The following is a 15,370-nucleotide window of genomic DNA, read 5'->3' as shown; positions in this document are numbered from 1 at the left end:
AAACTAAAATCTTGTCCTCTACATATAAAACTATAGTGAAGATGGTGTTGGTGGGTGAGAGGTATCCATGCTTAGGTTTTAGAAGATCCCAAAGTTTTTGAAACGATGTGCAAAAATGAGTGTATTAGGTATAAATGTGTATTTTTCTGGGGAGGAAATTCATGGCTTTCAACAGTCCTAAAGGGGTCTGTGACCTCCAAGAATCGAGAACCACTGCTCAAGCGTCCCATTTTAAAAGGTTTGGTCCACATTACATATAAGTGTTTGGAGATCGAGCATGAATACTTAACTGAATGTCATCCCCAAATATGTCCTTTTTGTGTACCTTGACTACTTCGATACCTTCACATCATTTGCTTGTGAAAATATCCCTTTCAGTGAAATCATATGCACAGCTACACCAATTAGAATGTTATTAGAGGGGGAGGATATTAGAGGGGCAGAGCATGGGCTTAGCACGTACAAGGTCCTGGGTTCAATCCCCAGTACCTCTGTTAAAGAATAAATAAATAAACCTAATTACCACCCCCCCACACACACAAAAAAACAATGTTCTTAAGCTTCCATGCCTTAGTGCTACTTGTGACCTGTAGCTTCCATTTCCTTCAGAACAGAAACGCATTCTCCTAAGAGGTGAATGTGGATTTGGAAATGAGTATTTTGTTTCTGTGAACAATGGAAACATACAACTTTCTAAATGCCTCTTTCTACCTGGTCCCAAGGGCACTGATCCTGGAATATCTCTATACTTAATTGCTAAGAATTCCAGAAAAACAATTCCTGAAGAAGTCAAGTCACACAGATTTTTTAGAACAAGTGCAAATAAATACTTTCAGAAATTCAAAGTAACACTTTAGTTCTGTTCTAACACAGAGAAGTGATTTTCCTTTGTCATTGATTACCTTTCCCCCTTCTTTGGCCAAGTGGGAAATCATTTAACTTTTACTCCTTAATAATGTTATTTCCTTCTGCCAATGAATTTCAAGTGATTCTTATCCCAGTTGTACTATAAAAAAGTAACCAAAGTAACTTTGTTTAGTGCTAGTTGAGCTTAATACAGTCTGAAACAAGACCCAGTTGTCCGTGACCAATAACAAATCAGCCTATAGCATGAAGCTTGCAGCGCTCCACCCACACGTGTACCTGTGAAGCAGTCAGGTTGGGAGAGGATGCAGCTGACTGGGCGTGGTGGTGGTGGTACTGCTGCTGCTGCTGTAGCTGCTGTAGTGGTTGCTGCTGTGCTGTTTGTAGTTTGTTTTCAGATTGTGGCAATGGCTGTATTTGGAACTTGTCTGGTTGTTCTTGCTTTACTATCAGGTTCTTCCGTAGCTGTTCAACTACTCTTTTCTACCAAATGAGGATAAAAAAGAATAAAATCTATCAGAATATCGTTCTATCAGCTATATAGAAATATGCAGCAATTATATGCCTCTGACATCTTTTCTTAACCTAAAACCTGTTACATCTAAAATTTACAGATTCAACAACTGAGGAGAAACCCATGGCATAAGAAACATTTTATACATAAAGGGTAACTGAGGCACACAGATGAGAAGAAATGCTAATGGAGGTCACACAGCAGAGCTAAGATTCCTTGGCTATTATCAGCTTAGTGTGCTAGGCTGGAAGGGCAGGATAGCGTAGCAGTAAAGACATGACTTTGGAGACATACTGCCTCAATTCAAATTTCAGTTTTGCTACTTACCACCTATATGATGTTGGTCAAATCGCTTAACCTATCTATGCCTCAATTTCCTGTTCTGTAAAATGAGGTGATTAACAATGTCCTTAGGATTCCTACAGATTGGCAGGTACTTTTTTTTTTTTTTGCATCTGATAACACAGATACCAGTCATTTTTATTAGTTATTAACTAATTATTACTTTTTTAATCAAACAAATATCATGTATCTATCCCAGTTTCAAACATTAAACAGGCTTTTAAACAAAGAAACCTTATTCCCAGCACTATACAATATATACAATAGACCTTCTAAATTACTGAAGCATGTAACTCATGAGCAGACTGCTTTGCTGTGACAGGATTTGTGGAAACACATACATTTGTTTAGGCTGAGTAGAGTTTTAGTTACATGGGATGAAAATTTAAAATTAAGGTTTTTTTGAATTTTCTAGACCTTGTTCAAATTAAAAAAAACTGTGTATTTGGATAAACCTTCATTACTACAATAATATATTTCAACAGAATGTAAGCTCCACGTGGGCAAGGACTTATTTTGTTCACAACTAAACTCTGCATCTAGAAGGATGCAGCTAAGTTACTGTCCTGGTTCTCCTCACATGATGTGTAAAGTGATGGACCAAAGACTGGGTAGTGGCTCAGAGAAAATAACCATCTGGGGCCAGACCTGGGTTCTGACTCTCCTGCTCTAATGTCGGGAAGAAAGTACAGGCAGCACTCCTCTCCTCCACTGTCAAGCGAGCTCATCAGCTGAGGTTTGTTATTTCTGGCAAAAATAGACTGCTATTCTCTAATACAGAACAGCATTAAATAGAGAAGAAGTGAATGAAGATCTTTAAATAAAGGGTTAAGTGAAATCGTAAGGGCCAGGTTGATTTTCACATTCTTGCTTATGAGTTTAATCAACCTCACTACACATATTCTCTAAAGAATCCAAACTTGAAGGTTACTTGCTTAACATATTTGAACATTAAGATATTTACAAAATGGATTTTTAAAACCTTTAAGTCAATACAATATGTATTCTTGGGAAAATTTTTAGTATTTTTTTAGGCAATGAAAACAGCATATAAAGGCCAATTTTGGGGGGAAAAGTCTGCTATACTTTATACTTTTCTAGCACTTTGTCTTTGAGTAGTTAAATATTAAAAAGAAAAGATGCACAGTCCAAAGTCTTTCCAGAAACCATCTGCAGAATACTAAAAATGCAAATTAATAAAAATATCAAATTCTTATAAAAATAACTTTCAAATCCTATTTCTCAAGTACAAAATGCAGAGTAATTGAATGGATACAGTTTAGGAGAATGGGAAGTAACAGCAGTGGTGCTATGGATAATTCTGAGTGTCACTTGCAGATTTTATTGCTTAGTGACTGCCAGAACATTTCGACATTTACAATTAAAGACATATTTAGAGTTGCTTTCTGTCTCCCTCCCCAACACATTAATCAGCATTAATCAAACATATTAACAAACTAGCTAAAGTGTAGCATCAGCAGCTAGAGAAAGGGACCAAGAATTTTTACCAAAAACACAAAAACAAATCATCCCAGCTTAAATCAGGGGGAGGAGAGAAATCAGGAGTAAATAATACAACACAAATGTGATATCTGCCAAAAAATAAACTCTGAACAAAAACAGCACAGGAAACTAGATAATTACTGTACCAGGCACAAAAGGAAAGGGTGTTTTTCTCCTCTACAACCATCCTTAGGAGATACAGGGTGCTCTCCTACCTACTGCCTAACCGGGTTAAACTAGAAGCAAGAGACAAAGCTGGGAACCCACTCCCAGTGCTATGTACAACAGAAGGCAACAGTAGGGGAAAGAACAAGAAAGGGATGCAGGCTAGAGTACTCTGCAGCCATATGGCTAGAGCAAGGTGACGACCAATCAGAACCAGAATCAGGAAAGTGGGAGTCAGTGAGTCACGTTGCATTCACAACTGTTCCTCCCCCAGGGCCTGAAACAAAGCGGGGGGTGTCAAAACCCTTGCAAACTTACATTAGTCCTTGAGAAAAGGCGGAAAAAAGGAGAGAGCGAGCTGTGCAGACTGGACATGGGTCAGATCATATGAGCTGAATAATGTCTTATTTGAAAGAAGGTGCTGGCATCTTTCAGAGAGCCGCTCAAAAATGCATTGCCCCGGCAATCCTTGCTGTGTTCACCAGAAGATTAGAAGAATACTAAGTGTGTAGTTGTCCGTGTCTGTGAAATTTTTTTAAAACATCAACGTTCAGAGGAAGCACTGATGCCTTCTGTCAATTAAACATCTATTCACTGCATTTTGAAAATCAATGATCTAAAGTTCGGGGAGCTCTGCAGTGTAGGTGCTCCTTAGGTGAAAAGAGGCTGTGCACACTCTTAAGGGTCGGCGAATAAAGGAGAGCTGCCGTGAGCAGCAGTTGGCTTTCCTAGGTTCCACAGTCCAGCCTGTCCTAGTTCAGTCTTGCAGCTCTGGCAACTACAACAGTCACATGAACTCCAGCAGGACCTCCATCTGGGCCAGTACCAATTCTGGGTAGCAGTGGGAGAACACAGCTATAATGTTGCATAAATCTTAGCTGCGTGGTATCAAGCTAGGGTCTTAGGTAGCCTCTCATCTCCACATGGAGTGAGCCTATACTTTTACCACTATGTGTTTTAAACAAAGAAATCATGACTTCTACTGGTCACTAATGAAGGTTATACTCACATGAACAATTTGATATTTTCAATGTTATTCACATATAAAGGAGCCCTTTAAACATAACTGATTATCTTGGAACATTATCCTGAAGCTTTGAGAAAAAGGCTAAGTCTCACAAACTGGCCATTCATCACTCACTAACAGGTTAATAAGAGCTAAAAAAAAAAGTGGGGGTGGGGGTGGAATGAAAGAAATGAAAAAGGAAAAGTTGGAAAAAATGAAGGGAGGGAGAAAAAGTTAAAAATTTATCATCTTATTATGTATCTCCTTAATACATTTTCAATAAACAATAAATCAATGTGCCAGGCATCCAGGATGGCCAGCAACACCCCCTTCAATCCATCTGTCAAGAACTGCTCCATAAACCCAGCATATGATTTCAAGCCTCCGACTCCTCTGACATTCACATCACTAGGTTTCAGCAGGGCTTGTTCAGGCAGAAGGGTTCACAGGGCTTCTGACACTTGAAGTCACAGTTTCTGAGACAGGTAGTCACCGTGATCAATATTGTGACATTCAGCGATACTATAAACATGTTCACACGACAGCAAGACAAATCACAAAGAAAAACAGAGAAGTTTATAGGTCCGATTCAGCAGAAAATTGGGTTAATTTTTCTGCTATCTAAGTCAATCATTCCAAGTGCCATGGCCTTGGTCAATACAGAAGGGAGATGCAGAGATGGAAGGATAGGCCCCACTCCTTCAATAGAGCCACCAGTTTATTTCCATCAAATTTTCACACTAATTTTAGAGAGCTTCTCTCAAAACAAACTCCAGGCATAAGGCCCTACTCTCCACAGTTGGATGCTAGTGCCTCAAGTCTCTGTTTTTCTACACAGTCACTCAACTTTTTCTACTCAGCATGATCTGTTTTTGTATCAATTATGAGAGGGCTGCATCTACTCAGACATCTTCTTACACACTATTGCCTTAAAAATTCATCCTTTTTTCCTCCATGATCAAACACACAATCTGAAATATAATATTCCCCCTTCATACCAGTAACTGAGACTTGTAACCTTACACAAATCCAGAAAGTCAAGAGCAAATCTTACCTATCTTCCTATCTAAAATGCAGTGAAAAATCTTTCCAGGTCTTCAGACTCATCAATTGCTCAAATGAAACCAGGGAATACTAAATTTTTTGTGTGCAGAAAAACTAACAAGGAGGAATTTGTATTTATTAATGAAGTTAGAATTTACTCAAAGAGAGGGGGGAAAAAAACGTTTCTACTGTCCAACTGAAAGTCAACCAACTGCATTTATAAGTAACACCGACATTCATCAACCCTGAAGATGCAGGGAAGAGAAAGGATGACAGTCTTCAGAATGCTACCACGTAATTATCCTCTAAGGAACAGGGTATGTTACTGGCATCACTTTAACGACAAGATTACAATCCAGAGTAAAAGGTATTTGCTGCTTAAAGGCAACAGAAAATTAAGTGAAGATTCCACCATTTCATGAACAAAAACAGAGGAAAAAAGAGCAATAAAATCAAAATAAGCTCCTTCTTGATACAGTAAGTGAAACTCAATGGAAGGGTATATACTGAAGTTATTAGAGGAAATGTTCAGTGAAACACAGGACAGAATTCTGACAGGGGAGGAGGAATACTGGTGTCAGCATCTACAAAAATCTACTTAGCTAAAAATAATTAATTTCATTTATTTTATAAGGCACTAGAAAGTTTTCCCCCATACTCTCAAATATTCAATTTCAGGTTTAGAATTAGACAAATAGCTTCTAACCCTTTAAAACCTTTCTAAGAAGGAATATATTCTTGGAAAACACCACCTGTTTTCCATCTACAACCTCATCTTACACAGTGAACTGTATATGTTGTCTAATAAAGAGGATTTGTTGGGTTTTGGAGGGTTGGAAACAGACATATTTTATAGTTCTGCAAGGTGTCATGGAATTTGTACAGTACCATTTAGATGAATTAAGGAACAGTAGCAGTTGGAATTATCAATCTTTTTTTTTTTTTCTTTTTTTGGTAAAGTTCAAAATTCTCTACATGGATGCTTAACAGATGGTGAATGTATATGTCATGATACTGATTAGACTTTGGCTTTTTTAATTAGAAAATATTCTTTGGGGTTTACTCGTCCTTCAAAACACACACACACACACACACACACACACACACACACACACACACATACACACGCTGGTATTTACCATCAACAGGTTTTACATCCCATTCTCCACAGGAGATTAGACCTTTTATTCGTATCAATGGGATGTTTATCCCATTTCTATTGGGGATTAGACCCTTTATTTGATAGCCTGATTGAAATGCAGTTTATTTTTTTCTTATTTAGTTCATTCACACTCTAATAGGTAAAATAGGTAAACTCAACCCCACCTTTCCCCAACTGCTTATACATAACTATAAAAGACTGCTAAGAGTGCTATAGTCAAACTTTGTCTAAATCTAGGAACCCTTCTAAGAACTTGGGGACTGCCTTTAATTCCATAAAAAGAAAGAGTGTAGATATTGTACTCAAGAGAGATGAGGTCCCTGGAGAACTGCAGTGCTTCAATATGTAACATACCTAGAGGCTAGGGCAAAATGGTACCAACACAGAGATAGACTAAGAAAGAGCACTGCATGCTGGGAATGGTAGTTATAATATATTTCTCTATAATAAAAGACAACGGAAGCCAAAAGCAGAACCCAGTTAGCTTGCATTTAAGTTCTCTTTGTTTCTTTGAAGTACTAAGCTACACTGTCCTGCTTGCTTCAGAAAAATGTTAAGGATCAAATAAATTAATTGTGGGGAGTGCTTAGGAAACTGTCAAAGGCAATATGAAAATCAGAGATGATAACCAGTGAATAATACAATTTCTCTAGTGCAGATTTTTAACTCAGAGCAACAGCTAATCAAATGTGACTTTTATTTCCAATGTCAATTATTTTTCAATTGCTTTATTTTTAACATCTAGTCAAACATTTCTACATTTGTTCAAACTATGTTATTTTTTCTACTGAGTCACTCAAAAAAGTACAGGATTAAGAAAAAGAATGCTACCTGTTGCTTTTTTTTTTTTAAATCTCAGAAATCAAATACATCAATGACTATTTCCCTGTGTAGAAATCTAGGAATGGCCCAGATTTCTTCTATACGTCTATTGGCGGTTCAGGGCCACATTCTGAATGCATAAAACCGATGTCCAACTTAAATGTAACCTGACCCAGCAAAGACCCTAGATACAGTAATGCGAACAGCAAGAAAAAAACGTAAGAATCATTTATGATCTGCACAATTTAGCTGCTTGCTAATATAAAAAAGTGCCTGAACCATTGTGTTTATATCACAATGAAATATGACACAGAGGCTATTAATTTGTAAGTTAAGCTCCAGTTCAGGAAAATGCATGGCCCTCTGTAACTATCTGTTACAGACCTGCACATGCCACCAGCTTGTCCTTCATCATTCTATGGCTCTACTCCACAACTTAAAAGGCAGCCTTGCCTGGTAATGTCAGAGTTGTCCCATACGCTATAGAAATTCTCACTGCTCTGCCCTGAAGCTGCTATGGCTTTCCTCACAAATGAAATATGATTGGAAATGGCTGCACATTAGCTGTCCCTGACAAGTTGGATATGAAAATACAATTTAAGCACAGTAATGATCCTAAAATGGGGGGAGGAAAGAAGAACAAAACCAAAAACCTCTATTATTTTACCGAATACTGCTCAGATAAAAGAGATTGTTTTGCCTACTCTAAGCCCTGGGTACAATTTGAGATAATGTAGAATGCTCTCTTATCACAGAAACATAAGACAGAATCAGATTCTGGAAGAGGTAAATATAATAGATTATTTAACCAAATTCTACGCAAAATATATGTACTAAGTTGTGGATCAAAGATTTCCAAAGTGGAGGATATCTTTTAATAAGCCTCAATTCTGCAGTTGTTTCTTAAAAGAGAAAAAGACAGAAAACAGTATTAGAACAAGATACTGTGTCAGGCAGGATACACCAGGTAGAAAATATTTTGATGAAATGTAATATTTTCCTTACATTTAGACAAAAATAAATCTTGTAAATCACTAAACACTAGTATTTTGAGTTGGTAAGTATTTTAACAAAACTACATACTGAACAACACTCTTGATGTAAAAAACGACAATTTTTATCATCTATCAATAATAGCATAAGCACATAGATTAAAAGATTCCAAAGCTACTGAATAAGTATCTCTTAATTTCAAAAAGTATTCACTATTTCAGTAGTCTAATTTATCACCAAGTATTTGTTACAATCATTTAAAGAAAAAAATGAAGTGTTATAAATTTACTTTCTGACGTGACTACACATAAAACATCACAGAGGAAGTAAATCCATCACCAACACAGGCTGCCAAGATGAGGGATAGTTAACTTTAAGGGATTGGATCTTCCAAGACACATCAAAGGATGATTTGCTCTGTTCTCTCTGTATTTAGTCTTGAGTTTTCTGCATCAGAAACAGAAGAAATCTGAACTCATCTTTCAGAATTTCAGAGTAGGTTTGATTTTTTTGTTTGTTTTAAATTGTCAGTACTAGAAATTTTATTAAAGAGAGATTCAGCAATCTAGAAAAAACCCATAATAATCTCTTAATGAATAATGAATTTTTCAGACTATGAAAACCACTAAATCCAATCCACAAATCTCTATATGAATATTTAAAGTCTTCACACAGACAGACACACACTCTCTCTCTAACTTTTAAAGATGGAGTGGCCACAGTGAAAACGATCTGCTATTTTTAATCTTCTTTTAGCATACTTCTTAGTACTGAAAGTGTAACTCACGCTTTCACTATACTGTTCTCCAGTTTCCACATCTAACGGAATTACTGAGGTGCAGGGTCGAAAAAGAAGAGGACATTGTACTGAACATAAGATATATCCCCTGTTTTTTTTTAATAGACTCAATTTTTTAAAAGCAATTTTAAGTTTATAGTAAAACTGAGTACAGAGAATTTCGCTGCTCCCCAACCCACAGCCTCCTATCAATAGTCCCATCAGAATGGTACATTTGTTAAAACTGATGAACCTATACTGACACACCATTATCACCCAAAATTCATAGTTTACACTAGGGTTCTCTCTTCATGTTGTATTGTAATATGCTATAGGTTCTGACAAAAGTATAATGATATGTATCCATGACTGTACCACGTGGAATAGTTTCATTGCCTAAAAATCCTCTGCGCTCTGTCTGTCTCTCCCTCCCACAATCCCTGGTATCCACTGATCATTTTACTGTCTTTATAATTTTGCCTTTCTCATAATGTCATATGTTGTTGGAATCATACACTAGGCAGCCTTTTCAGACCGGCTTCTTTCACTTTGTAATACACATTAGTTCTTTCTTGTCTTTTCATGGCTTGATAGTTCATTCCTCTTACCCCTGAATAATATACCACAGTCTAAATATATCACAGTAGTCTCTTGGTTTTTTTGTTGTTAGTATAGTTTTTATTTTTGGTTTATGATTTAATTTTGTTCAAGTTCTTATGTTTCGTAAATAAAATCATGAACTTTACACTGTACATAAAACTGTAAGCTGTATTTAAAAATCTTTGTCCTGCTTTAAGCTGCTTTTACTGAATCTGAAAATTCCTATTTTTCTTCAACTCTGAGAGTTTTTATTCTACTTTCTCCTTATTATCATCTCATCTACTCTCTCTTTTCCCTCCTTTTGTAACTTCTATTAGATAGATATTGGACCTTAAGGATCTCACCTCCATGGCTTTCAACCGTTCTCACAAACTTTCCATCTCCTTGTAGTAGTCTCTTGATTTTTACATACAGTCTAATGTGGCAGCTGGTGAATTGTTCTATAGTGATTACAATAAAAACAACAGCATTAATATCACGTAGGTATTACCTGCCAGGTTGGATGGACACTGGGGCTCTGAGCATCTAAGTGATTTGACCTAGGTCCCAAGTTAGGGGCAAGGTCAGACTTGATGGTTCTAGTTCCTGATCTCTAATTTCTTCTCTCTCTCCTCCCCTCATTATTTCACCTGCTGGTAAGGACTTGAAGCCCTCACATCTATATATTATATAATATAACAAGTCACAAAAACACCTAGTTAAAAAAACTTTTAAAAAATATGTATTCCCCCCCCAACCCTTAATTCTGCTTTTAGGAAAAATAAGTAGAGAGGCAGTATAGTGCAGCAGAAATAATACAAAAGGTCAAGAATCTGAGTTCTGGTCCCATATCTGTCACTAGGCTAGGTTTGTGACCTTGGGTAAGTTATTTACCTAATCCTGCCCTCAGCTTCTTTCTCCACTCAGTCTTCAATATTCTCCACTGTTTAAAATGGCAAGAATACAATCTCCTGATGTTTAGTTTCCACGGCACACTGAAAACTAATAATGCTCACTATGAGGATCTTAACATACTACAAAGAAGCTAAATCATTAAAGAATAGTGTCATTCAGGGATTAAAAATTCACATGAACAGGGTCAGACAGGTAATACAAGTGAACGAAGCAGGTCAGCTATGAGATAACAGGGAGTGATGGGGCCTAACTCATGAAGAGGGAATGCCCTGTATAAAGGCACTAATGTAAAAATTGCTTTTAACACTGTTAAAATATCTTTGCTGCTTAGATTAAGCCCATGGGCTACCAGTTTTCAACTTCTAGACAGTAATTACATTCACTGAACTGTATTTACTAGGAGAGGAATCAGTCATTACTTTACTTAGGAAAATTTTCAACAATAAGAGGTGAGTCAAAAAGGATTTCAGATAACCTGAAAATTCAAATGGCTTTTGTTAAAATCTTAGCATCATTAAAGGGTTGGGTGTGACTTTGGTGGGAAGAAGCAAAGACATAAAAGCGGGTTATCTATGGGAACTGAGAAGAATATGGTGAGATAAAATATCTTAAGACAGAAGAGAGACAACAATACACAAAATATAAAAGAATAAAAAAATTAGTAATAATGATCCATAATTGTGCCAATTTTATCCAAATAGCTTTAAGTACCTTACAGCCAATTTAACCTCCTCTCCATCATGTAACACTGATGTAACAATGAACTGGAATCAGTTTCTCTACCACTGAGTTGTAGCCCTCTCTAGGGCAGAAGGAAGCAGCTGTTTAAACGGCCACATTGTAGGGGTCAGAAAAACGAAAACTACCTTGCTGAAGCTGTCCAGAGAATTACAGTAAGCAAAATGTAATCATCAGACTTGGAATCCAATCAGAACACTGGGAACATCTTCTTCACCTAACTGGTTCTCATTTCTGAGTACTCAGATTTTTCAAAATCATTTTATTTACATGATTAAAGAAAAAGGAATTTATGTTATGAGCATATGGACTACCTAGTAATTTTTCAAGAATCCTACTTTCTCAGTGAACCCTAAATGAAAAATGATGGAACCATTTTCCACAAATATTTCCCTAATGGTGTGATTTTTTTTAACTTAAGTAATCATATGCTTACACAGCACTTTACATTTGTAAATTTTTACACTCTTCTATCAAATAAGATTCTCAAAACCATGTGGGGGTGGATTAGGGCAACTGTCATTGATTCAGACAGGTAAACTGAAGTGACTGATACATACCAACCAAAAGTGACACAGTTATCTAATAGTAAAAAGGGCACCAGAATGTGGAATTCCTGTCCTCGGGAAAACTAGGGTGAATGAAGCTGTGTTCACTGAACAAAAAGCTGGAGCCTGGAGTACCTGAGCCAATACTTCTGGGGCTGACAGGAGGTTGGGTGATATCCAAGTGGACTGACTAAATGTGAAGTATACTGGTGTGGGGAGCTGGGCCAAGGGGGAAGATGTCCTTTGCTGGACATCAGTCTCTAGACACAGTAAACTGCCAGGAAACAAAGACAGGCTGTCAAAAGCCAAGGAAGAAGAATAACCTGTACAATCAACCAAAAGGGCCAAGCAGGAGGGAGCCGGAGGATGCGATCACGGTGGAAAATGGGACAGCCAGAGGCAAGGCATGGACAGCTCAAGAGATGGGTCTGGAGCAAATCACACCGAAAGTGACCATTTCAAGGCCAAATTTCCTATAAGCTCTGAGCACTACAAGGGCTGGGAATTTTCTTAAAGGGACTGGGCAGTGCTGGATAACTTGTTTCAAAATGCCAGAGAGACAGGCTGGCGCCAACCCAACAAGAATGACATACTTCCTCATCTATGGAGTATGATGGACAATTTTAAGATTCTGTTGCTAACCTTCCACCTCAAGCCAAAAACTTCATTTCTGGAACAACAACTTTAATTTAATAAATGTAATGCATGCTGGCAACAATTAGATTGGTAAAATACCACATTCCAGTGGGTCTTTAAGGGAGTAAATCACAGCAAACTTAACATACCAGCCACTAATATAAAGCTGGATTTAAAATTTTTATTCACGAACAGATTTATCTTACTGCCATAAAAACTATATAGCTATTTTGCTTTTAAAATAGAGCATGATGATCAAAACCTATATGCAAAGGGGCCGGGAAAATAACAATATAATTATAAACCACACAGAGAGGTTTTAAAATCAGCTTCCCTGCTTTCAGAGCCACTACTAGAAATCCTGGCTGCCCCACCCCCACCCACCACACAAGACCAGGGCTCAGTCAATAAGACTGCTGTTCAAGTGACACAGCCATCACTTCTGCTTAGTCTCCACAGGCCTAATGTATGTGTTGCTGAATTGACTTATCTCAGTAGGCAGCACGACAGCCTCGCCAAGAGTGGTTATGTTTTAGACTTGGTAAGAACAAGATGTCAGGGGTTTCGTTGTTGTTGCATCATTCTGCAACACCTTATTCCAACTCTGTGCTGAGCTGGCAAAAGCACTCAATCAACCCAGCTCCACAATCCAGCTCCGCTTACCCTTCAGATGGTTCCAGTAGCAGGACGAATTTGCGACATTCACTGGCAACACGATATACTAGTACCGCAGATTTGTCTAGTCATCACACCCTTAGAATGTCTCCTTGGTCCTTGTCTGTCCTTGTAGCTCCCAGTTGCAATTTTCCTTACTAAGTATTTCTTGCAATATTTTCAACCAAAGGGCCTAAGGATCTAACTCTATCTTGAGTGTGTAATAATCCCTGCTATATGTAGATCCTGGGAGAAAGACCTGTCAGGTGGTACTTGGGCTTTGGGCTTCCTACAGTCTACTCTGCTTAGATGCTGAGAATGAGAAGAGACGGTTGTTTCCATCCCCCTTAAAAGAACCCAGCTGATTTAAGGATGGATTAAGCAAGGGTATTTGTCGTCTGATGGATATAGTGGAATGGACCTACTCGTGTGCAGGCTGTCAGCCATGCCACTAATCAGAGGGGAGAAAGCATCTTTAGGAAAAGAAAATTGAACAAATTGAGTGGAAAAGAAGAAGTGACATGAAAATACAATGTTTAACAAGCAGCTTTTCTTGGTGGTTGAAGGTGCTCCTTTCCTAACTGAGACTCCTTGTAACAGGAAGGAATCATTCCTACACAGGGGTGCATACCTATACTTCACGGGGTATTTGTTTGTATGACAGTTATACTGTCATAATTTTAGATGGTTAAACCTCTGCTCTAGGGTTTATAAAAGATCAGAGCACTTGTCACTCTTGGTGCAGGTAGAGTGAGATAGAGTGGTTGAGCAGTTCATTTTTCTTTATAATTACACTCCATTAACCTTCCACATGAGAGCTCCCCTGTGCTTTCATACCAGCAGCACCAACTGGCAGCATTTGATAAGGCTCTACAGAGTCTGCAAGACCAGCACATGCAACAAAAGGAGCACTTTAATACTGCAGACTTAAGCAGAAGCTGAATGCAGTTCTGCAGCTCCTCTCCTTATTGGCACACATATTCAGCTCAATTATACATGTGTTGACAAAAACAAACCGACAACGTAAAGCTTGGAAACCGGCAAACAGATGATGGGAGCTTATTTAAACCAAAATGATTCCAAATCTTCTCATCATCTTTACAGTATTAAAATCCCTAATTTATTACTATTTTTCTAACCTTTGATAATGTGGCATCCTATAAAAAATGTATTCAATATACTAAAGCTTATTCCAGGTTGATCCATATTATAATTAGATCACATTGGTGTCTACAAGCTGCATGTTGTGAAGGTAATTTACTCACTTAAGTATTTCTCCTTCTGTATCTCTCAGTAACTCATTAAAAAATTGGTTAAGAACTAGCACTAAGTCCATCTCTATCCTTCTCGACAGTGGCCACGCCACATAAGTGATTTCCCTTTTAAGAGAGACAGACAGAGACCTATCCCATTAATAACGCATTCTGCTATCTTTAATGCAGTGCCCAAAACACTACTTTCCATATGCACAAAGGTAGATTAGTGTCTTCGCTATCCTGAGCAAAGGCTAGGCATTACATGCTTGAGTAGATAAAATGGAAGCCAGCTTGAGAAGTAGGTGCTGGCACAATTCATCTTGAACAGGATCCCAATTACTGGCGAAACAAACGGTAGCCAAATTAAACCTCTGTCCTAGCCAATGGCATCCACAGCCCTGACAACATCTCAGAATAAGTTTTCCACCATGGTAGTTTGTGTTTCTGGATACATCCCCAAGCACAGCGATCTAAGGAAAGTTAACGGGTATCCTGATATTACTAGTCCGTACTAACTCATGTTCTTTGGCAAATGAATGCACTGAGGACGTTGGTCTATGGTTAAGTGTAATGTGACAATCAGAAAATTAAAGTACAGGAACTCAGTGGTACAGCATTTTCTACATCAAATGTTGTATTTAAAATACTTTTCTTGAGATATAAAACTATAGCAAAACCTTACTTTCAAAAATTAATGAGATGCTTAGTACTTCTGAAAGTATTTGGCAGAGAAATGATTGTTTGCACTTATATTTTGAAGATGGATGATTAGATCTGGGAATTCTACTACACTCTTCTTTTTTTCTATGCTTTACATATGAAACTGAAGGATTTTTCCATTAATATTTCTC

The 15,370-nt window shown here is 37.6% G+C and overlaps 1 protein-coding gene across 10 annotated transcripts in view; it reads right to left on the bottom strand.

Annotated features, from left to right (window-relative positions):
• Positions 1-15,370, bottom strand: part of PHF21A (PHD finger protein 21A) — a 171,536-nt gene that overhangs the window by 46,364 nt on the left and 109,802 nt on the right. For all 10 annotated transcript variants that reach the window (XM_064492412.1, XM_064492410.1, XM_064492411.1 and 7 more), the window contains one exon: positions 1,144-1,347. In XM_064492412.1, coding sequence (XP_064348482.1) covers positions 1,144-1,347 — 204 coding nt within the window. The remainder of the gene's footprint in view (positions 1-1,143; positions 1,348-15,370) is intronic.

Source organism: Camelus dromedarius, chromosome 12 (assembly GCF_036321535.1).
Source record: "Camelus dromedarius isolate mCamDro1 chromosome 12, mCamDro1.pat, whole genome shotgun sequence".
NCBI lineage: Eukaryota > Metazoa > Chordata > Mammalia > Artiodactyla > Camelidae > Camelus > Camelus dromedarius.
Note: the sequence above shows the minus strand (reverse complement) of the source record. Positions and strands in the feature narration are given on the sequence as shown.